This window comes from Marmota flaviventris, chromosome 13 (assembly GCF_047511675.1).
Source record: "Marmota flaviventris isolate mMarFla1 chromosome 13, mMarFla1.hap1, whole genome shotgun sequence".
Classification (NCBI taxonomy): domain Eukaryota; kingdom Metazoa; phylum Chordata; class Mammalia; order Rodentia; family Sciuridae; genus Marmota; species Marmota flaviventris.
The window spans coordinates 36,991,643-37,000,360 of NC_092510.1; the positions used below are offsets into that span (position 1 = coordinate 36,991,643).

Here is an 8,718-nt window from a genome sequence, read left to right on the forward strand (position 1 = left end):
GAGTGGCTCCGTGCAGAACGCAGCTGCTTGCGTCCGCTCCCAGATCCGGAGATCTGAGCCGAGCCGGGGCTGCCGACCTTTCCCCACCCAGCTTGGGTCAGAGGAAGCCGAAAGTGGTCTCAGCGAAGTGAAACGCCCCAGGGTGCAGAGGACCGAACACAAGTTCGCTGAGTTCGGGATGTGCTGGGCGAGGTTGCTGAGGACTTGACTCCCCTCATCCCCTTCTCATCTTTCATCCTTCCCCACTATCCAGTGGGCTCTGGGCCTCCAGCAATCAGCACATTCCCACCCCCGATTTCTTGGCAAGGGGTGCAACCCTGATTTCTCCTTGTATGCACATCCTGCAGCTTGAGAACCAGATCTCCAAGCTGGATATCTTTTGACTCGGCTGCTAACCCGGGCCTCAAAGTCTTGGTGAGTGCTGTGATGCCGCTTGGGGTGTCAGGGAGGGCTGAGGCATCTTTCCTTATCTTTGCTATTTTACTTGGATGCCTTGTTCTGAAGACATAGACCAAGCCCTATGCACACAGAACCCTGTGCGGTCCAAGTACTATTGATGCTAGAAGGCATCTGCATCTTTATTTCCCTTGTCTCTCTGGAGCTCTAATGACAGCATAATGCTGATTTTCAACTGAGTATTTGCGGGGTAGGGGAGTGATGAAAGGATCTCTTCAAGTCCACGGAGGAGTACTTGTGGTGTTGTAGGTTGATGAAAGACATTTGGGAAGCATGGAGTGGTAGATCTGAAGGGTCCTTTGTAATCAAAAGAAAACTAATTATTCCATCAATGTTCTTATATTCACCATGGCCATGCTTGTTGGGTATGGGAAAGCTTGACAAGTGGCCTAAATTGGCCTAGTTGGACACAATACATACGTGGTTGGAGTCAGTGAATTATTCAGGGACTTACTTATCCAGAAAGTCATATTAAGCCAAAGAGGGTCACTGTGAAAGGTCAGGTGCTCACAGAGTACTTGGAATTAATAAAATATAATCCTTGCTGGTTGCAGATCCCTGGGACCCCTAGAGATAACAAGACAGACATGTGAGAGACATGTAGAGGACAGGGTACATTAAGGCGATAGGTCGGCAGACAAGAAACTGTAAACCTGAAACTCAGGAAAATCTCAGGGATGGTCCCTGATGGCGGCAGGTGGGTTTTTGGGCTTATTTGTGTCTCCCCAGAGTGTGCGCAGCTGAGCCAAGCGAGGCACCCGCGCGCAATGGCCGACCGGCAGGCAGGCCCAGGGGCCGGGGACTGGGAGATTGACGTGGAGAGCCTGGAGATGGAGGAGGACTGCTGCCGGGCACCGCCAACAACGCCGCCCGGGCCCAGCCCGTCACCCGCGGACGGGGATGGCGAGGACGACGAGGAAGATGATGAGGAGGACGACGACGCGGAAGAAGAGGGCGACGGCGAGGAGGCAGGAACGTCCCCGGGGGTGCCGGGCCAGTCGGAACTGCACCGGGGACTGCTGCCCCGGCCGCCCCCGGCGCCTCAGGCCCTTCCAGTCCCTGCCAGGGCAGTAGAACGCGGCGCGAACGCGGGCGGCAGTGTGGAACCGCGTAAGCTGAGCCGCACGCCCAAGTGCGCGCGCTGCCGAAATCACGGCGTGGTGTCCTGTCTCAAGGGCCACAAGCGATTCTGCCGCTGGCGAGATTGCCAGTGCGCCAACTGCCTGCTGGTGGTGGAGCGCCAGCGCGTCATGGCCGCCCAGGTGGCGCTCCGGAGGCAGCAGGCCACTGAGGTGCGTACCCACCAGACCCGGGGCGCGCTTCCCCTGTGCGTCTCGGGCCAAGATAAAAATCTTGTTCGAAAGGGACCCGACACTTGCTCGGTGTTGGCCCAGGGCATCGTGGCGCCAGGCTCTTCTGCGGAAGGATGATGGGGACAACTCTGCGCACATTGGTCTGTAGGGTTGGGAAGGAGGTAGGGATAGCCTCGGTCATCACTGCGGAACTTGGCCTAAAAGAAAATTTTTGTATTAAGAAGGAAGAAGACAGAGAGATAAATATAGACACCTTGAAAATAATTAGGCCCATTTGAATCATTATGAGAAAATCGTTTCATTTTTGTTTTTTACATTTTAAAGTTAGTTTTGGTGATGTTCTGGCGAGGGAGGGGGAAGAGAGTGGTTGTCAAACGGAACAATTCTTCGTGTACTCCTAGTGCGCATAGCCTAGAGGAATAATATACATAGCAAGCCGTGCAGGTAGTGCTTCCACTGTTAATTGGCTTTTGGAGAGAGCTTGCTTCCCGGGTTACAGAAGAGACGAAAAGTGCTTGGGAAGTTAGGTGCCCGCAGCAGCTACTGTTTATGCAAACTGCGAAAGAACCAGAGCAGCCTCCCACCACTGCGGCTCCGGTTTTGAGGACAGCCAGTGTTATCTTCAGGGTCCCTGCATTTGGAATGCTCAGCCTGAGCGAGGCCTTCCCCAGCTTTTTGACACCTCCTCACCCCCCCAGCCTGTGCAGGAAATCCAAACTACTATCCGCATGCTAGGCAAGCGTTCTACCGCTGTGCTACATCCTCAGCCCATAGGAGAAATTTATTTTACTTTTTTGGTGGAGAGGGACTGGCAAGTGGGACATCATACATACCAAAGCCAGTCATCCCTAAGGAAAGCCTCCAAGAGCTCACTCAGGGCCACCATGGAGTTCGGTCATTCCTGTGTTGGGCATGGTTCATCACAGGGCCCTCCATTCCTGTACTTCCCTGCCGCCCACTGGATTGGATGCGGGCGTCGAAGGGCCCGGAATCTCACTGACTTGATGGTGACTGAGGGCTGAGTGAGAGGGTACCCTTATCTTATCTCCTCAGCCGCCTCTAAAAGTTTTGGGAGCTTTCAAGCGCACCCCAGTTGCCCAGTGAACAAACTGGCATTTACAACCAGACTCTGGAAATTCTGTCTTTCCCCAGCACTACCCAGCACTCCACCCCTCCTTACCCTATTTCTCAGAGAAACTCATCCCGCATTATGCCCAATCCTGTCCCTGGGCCTACTGGGTGCGCAGAATACTCTTCAAGCAGGGCTCCTACTGTCTCTTCACTATGGATTTCACCTCCCCTCACTTCTGGTCACAGGTATTCTTTGGGGTGAGTCTGTGAGTGACTCTGGTAGAGAAAGCCTGGAGTCCTGCTCACCAGTTGTCGGTTTCAGAGATAGCCTCCACCTCCTTGCCTAGGGGTGCTGATATTAATTTGTTTGGAATCTTTTTTTTTTTACCATGGGATGACAAAATAAATATATTTAGGCTGGTAAGGGTTTCTAAATGCCTTTCTGATACCCCTTCCCTCTCCCTTCTCTTTCTCACAAAATCTTTCAGGATATTATTTTGTTTCTTGTGTTTACAGGACAAGAAGGGGCTTTCCGGGAAACAGAATAATTTTGAACGCAAAGCAGTGTACCAGAGGCAAGTTAGGGCACCTAGTTTGCTGGCCAAAAGCATTTTAGAAGGTAAAGTAATGCCAAATTATCCTTCAGCTTTTTAAACCAAGTTGAGTGACTCTCATTGCTCAGGCATATGACATATTTATTAACCTCTGCAGGAGCTATCTGAGAAGACACTTTTTATTAGTAAGTTTTCCTCTAGGAAGGAAACCGGGATACAGAAAAATAAATCTAGTGTACCTGCCAAGGTTTTTAGTCACCATCAGTTTAATAATCCTAATAATTTTGTCATCTGCTTAATAGTTAATGGTTAAGATAAAAGACATGAAATTGTAACAGTGTGAGAGGGATGTACAAAGACATACCACCAAGTGATCCTGGGGCAGATGTCCTGCAAAGAAAGAAATTCTCTCTCTTTTTTTCTCTGTGTGCACGTGTACACACACACACACACACACACACACACATACTTTCTTTAGTTGTAGCAGGAGCTAAATGTACAGAGTGAGTTTAACAGCTACCCATGGACAATAAGGACTTCTAGTCTGGGTCTCAATATCAGATTCCACCACTTTTCAATATACAATTTTCCTTTCTAGATATATTGGTAATTGTTGTTATTCCACACTTCATTTTCTTGTCTTTGATGGTCAAGATTGTAGAATCTGAAAAAGATTTTGAATCAAACAATTAGAGTAGAGGTTTAAACTAAGTAGAGTGAAATCTGTAACTCTTGTCAGGCTTTCATTTTGTCTAAAGCCTAACGATATGTTAATTAAAAAAAATATTACTTGTTTTAAAAAAATTCTTTATTTGGATATGAAATTTATCTTTTGACATACTAAGCAATACCATGACTATCTTTCGCCATTTTCTATATATTTTCTTTAAATTTAACTAAATATTACCTTATATTTTGCTTCTTCATAAAATTCTCCTTGAAAAGTTGATTTGTTTTTCTTGAGGTAGACATTTGAGTTCTGCATTTTTTGTGTAACTTCTGAATTTGGTTGGTTCTGGATAAGTTTTAAAGTTTGTTCCTGTCTCACCCTGTGTTGTGCACTTCTGACCTTAGAGCGGGTTCTCATGAATTAAGTATGAATTTGGTAAACAGATGTATACCAACCATAGGGAGGAGCACATTGGTAAATTGAAATTTTGCCAAAGCAACTTGAGAAGTTTGAGGACTTACATGGAATAGTAAATTTAAGTAAATAACTTCCTGGCAAACACTTGGCATAGAAATGGAAACATTAATTTTCAAATTTTATTTTATTTGCAAATGAGTATGATGGGTTTGTCACTATGTAAACACTAATATCACAATGGATTCTTCAAACAAACTTGATAGTGGTGTCTGGGGATGATGAAATGCTCAAAATGTTTTATGCTATCAGGAATTCTATTTATGTTATACTAATCTTTGTTTTTGACTTTGTCGCTATTCACATAATGTGCAATAGCTTAATCTGTGTTCTAATGATAACTTGTTCACCTGTTTTGGTATCTGGCCAACCTTATGGAGCTTGGGAAAAATGCTTTAAACCTATTATTTTCAGTATAGCAGGGGATATTGCTCCCTCCCCCCCTCATTTTGTTTTGTTTTGCTTTATTTATACTCGTAGTCAGGGGAAGGCATGATTAAATTGTTCACTGCAAAGCGTGTTGGGCTAGTTAACAGCTCTTTTCAATTTTCTATGCTTCTCTGTTTCCTTAAGTCTTTTGTTTTCTTTTTCTCCTCACTAATGTCCTTTAACTTTCTTTCTTTCTCTTTTTTTCCTAGTTCTCCTTGGATTATTCTACAACTGTATCAATGTGTACATATGAGTCATCTTTAGAAAATAAAAGTGACATCAGCTCTAGGTATAGCTATCTTTTCTAATAGTGAAAAAAGATGACATGGAAAATAAAATACTGAAGCCAGATGGTCAGCTTTGTCTCTTATTATGCAGGGATCTGGGAAGAATATTAAAATCTCAGTTAATAATGTACACTTGTCAAAGAAAACAAACCTATACCAACAAAACAACAGTAATGAAAGATTGTAATATGAATATCCTTTTCCCAAAGAGACCCATTTAAAATTGAACCTATAGTTTTGCTTTCTGTATAAGAATATTAGTGACATAGAGATAGTTGTTCTGCTGGTTTGTGGTGGTTCTTTTGCCTTCTGGATTTCCAGAATTTTCTTTCCTAGTTGTTAATCTCTACCCTGTGCACTGTTTGCTTATTTTAGGCTATCGTCCCATAACAGCGGAGACCTACCTAGGAGGCACCCTACCTCTACCTCCCCCAGTTAGTGACAGGATGAGGAAAAGAAGGGCCTTTGCTGACAAAGAGTTGGAGAACATTATGCTGGAGAGAGAATATAAAGAGAGGGAGATGCTGGAAACTTCCCAAGCTGCTGCCTTGTTCCTGCCCAACCGCATGGTGCCTGGACCTGAATACAACTCCTACAAAAGTGCCTACAGCCCCACCCCAGGGGAACCGCCCAGCAAGGACTTCTGCAATTTTTTGCCCACCTGCCTTGATCTCACCATGCAGTATTCAGGGTCTGGGAATATGGAACTAATTTCTTCTAATGTTAGTGTGGCCACGACATATAGACAGTACCCCCTGTCCTCCCGATTTTTAGTTTGGCCCAAGTGTGGCCCCATTAGTGACACTCTCCTCTACCAGCAATGCCTGCTAAATGCTACCACCTCAGTTCAAGCCCTGAAACCTGGGGCCAGCTGGGACCTGAAGGGAGCACGGGTTCAGGATGGACTCAGTGCAGAACACGACATGATGCCACCCAAACTGGAGGGTTCCCTTGTGCTGCCACACACGCCCGAGGTCCAGACCTCTAGAAGTGACCTTCAGGGTCACCAGGTTGTCCCAGAGAGGTCTGCCTTCTCCCCACCCCAACGGAATTTCTCTCCCATTGTTGATGTGGACTCCCTGGCAGCTCAAGGGCACGTCTTAACCAAGATCAGCAAAGAAAACAGCAGGCACCCTCTGCCACTTAAACATAATCCATTCCATTCATTATTCCAGCAAACGCTTAATGACAAATCAGGTCCTGAGTTGAAAACACCATTTGTCAAAGAGGCCTTTGAAGAGACCCCAAAGAAACACAGAGAATGTTTGGTCAAGGAGAGCCAGAAGTACACATTTACAATAGATAGGTGTGCAAAGGACCTTTTTGTAGCTAAACAGGTTGGAACAAAACTCTCAGTGAATGAACCGCTGTCATTTTCTGTTGAGTCTATTCTTAAGAGGCCTTCGTCTGCCATCACTCATGTGTCTCAGTGAAAGGCTGCTTAAGTGGAAAGCTGGATTTTCTGCAATCTCAGTCCTTGCCATGTGCTTTTTTTTTAAAAGTTAAAATGTTTGTGTAAAGAAATTTCTAATGTAAGTGATGATGATTTCTAAAAATTCTATATATACATATGCATGTACCTTTTCTTACCACATAAATATATTTAAACTTAAAGATGGACATTGCTTAATGTGCAAATTGTAAAGTTCTGTGCTTTACACAGCATTTCATAAAGCAATAAAATTGACACTATCTTTTAAAAGACCCAATGTTTGCTGAAGCAAATAGCTGTTTCTGCCTAAATGAAAAAGCGACTGTTTATGAAATGTGTTCTTTATTTTTCTATGTTTCTATGTATTCTCCAGTGCTCTTACTGATCACTGGCCCCCCAGGAAAACTCTTACAATGCATTAGCTTTGCATTTTTTTTGTGTGTGTGTGCTGGTGGGGAAGGATCCTTGAGCATGTCAGACTAAAGTTCAGCTCATTGAACTTCATTTCGAAAACTAGCTTTGCATTTTGAAGGGCTTATAAGTTTAGCTGTATAAGACAGGACAAAATAAATTTAAGGAGAATGTTAGGGCTGTTTGCATTTTTTCATGTTCATAGAATAGTAATTTCATATAGTTAATTAATTTGAAGGAAAATCAAGTGTATCGTCTAATTTCTGTGACGATGTGGGTTCTTGGAATGGATTTCTTTTAACTGGGCCTTGGTTTCTCTGCTATGGCTGTGTGTGAGAGCCCTCAATCCTCCTTTTCAGGAAAGAAACATCTATTTGAACATTTCTGGTTCCTTGGAACAGTCTATGATTGCAGGTCACTAGGGGCCACAAGGCAGATTCTCTTGTTGGGTGCCATCAGTTCAGCCCATGGTGGTGCCAAACCTCTTCTGTGATAGTCTACTGTTTGAGAAAGGTTGGTGATAATGGGCATATAGAGTCAGGCTCAGGCACAACTCAGCTATTCCCTGGGTACCAGCTTTATGCCTTTGCATTGACACCAATGTCAAAGGATTTCGGTGTAGTTTTCTTTTGACATACAAACATTGTCTATTTCAGTTGCTTCAGCTGACAGTTGCTGAAGCCTGCAGATGTTTATCACAGCATGAGGGTGGCTTCTCAGTCTTACACTTTTTCTTCCCTGTTTTATGTTCCTTGTTACCCTCTTGTTTTTCTCAACAACATGTTAACTAATGTTACTCATTTTATCATGAGTGATGAAAGAAGAAAAGACATTTATAAGAGTATTAAATTCATCCTTTAAGATCTCACCTGCGGATCCTAAATCAAGTTCTAAGATATCTTAGTCATCTCAGTATACAAAGCAAAGAGCCAAATATCTCACCTTTATTGTTGCTACGAGGCAGGTCTGGGTAACAAGAACACTGAAGTTGAGGAGGGGTGGGCTGTGGAGTGTGCCAAGTGCTCAGCAGTTTAAAGATTTTATTTCTTGCTCTTGAAAACACAGAAAATTATTTAAATATGATTTTGCTACTGATGAGCTCACGTAAACCTCCAGGGGTTCTCTGACTTGTTGCTTAAAATTAGCATCAATTTCAAAAACAACAAACCAACCGTTAAGTTGATTCAGTCTGTACTTGTAAAATAATATGCAGTTTTGTTGAGTCAAATTTATTTATTTTTACTATTGCAAATGCCAGAATGAAGGGAACGTTGCCAGAGGAAAGAAAATGAAAGCAGACTGAGATTCCAATAACTGTTGAAGATTATCATTAAGTGGAAAAGTGTTTTCCAGCCAAGTATGCTCTGGTGTTAGAGAATCTAACTCCAATTTCCCCTCCTGGTCATCTCTGCTCTTCCTATATAGTCCCTCATTTTTCCACAAAAACTGGACATTTATTTTTTGTGTCAAATGTTAAATGTAAGCAGTATTGAATCACACTGATTCAGAGGGAATGAGGAGAAACACATTAGAATAAGACCACATTAAGGGCTGGGGTTGTGGCTCAGTGGTAGAGTGCTTGCCTCACATGTGTGAAGCACTGGGTTCAATTCTCAGCACC

General features: G+C 44.0%; 1 protein-coding gene across 1 annotated transcript; it reads left to right on the top strand.

The window, feature by feature from the left end:
• Positions 1-337: 337 nt before the first annotated feature.
• Dmrt2 (doublesex and mab-3 related transcription factor 2) lies at positions 338-6,791 on the top strand. The gene is made up of 4 exons (XM_027954778.3): positions 338-414; positions 1,186-1,748; positions 3,357-3,459; positions 5,630-6,791. Exons 2-4 carry the CDS (start codon positions 1,224-1,226, stop codon positions 6,685-6,687), a joined length of 1,686 nt encoding a protein of 561 aa, XP_027810579.1. The 5' UTR covers positions 338-414; positions 1,186-1,223; the 3' UTR covers positions 6,688-6,791.
• The last annotated feature ends 1,927 nt before the right edge of the window (positions 6,792-8,718 follow it).

Coding starts and splice junctions, on each gene's coding strand:
- Dmrt2 (XM_027954778.3), top strand. CDS start 1,224: ATGGCCGACCGGCAGGCAGGCCCAGGGGCCGGGGACTGGGAGATTGAC. Junction 1,749..3,356: donor GGAGGCAGCAGGCCACTGAG/GTGCGTACCCAC, acceptor TTGTGTTTACAG/GACAAGAAGGGGCTTTCCGG. Junction 3,460..5,629: donor GGCCAAAAGCATTTTAGAAG/GTAAAGTAATGC, acceptor TGCTTATTTTAG/GCTATCGTCCCATAACAGCG.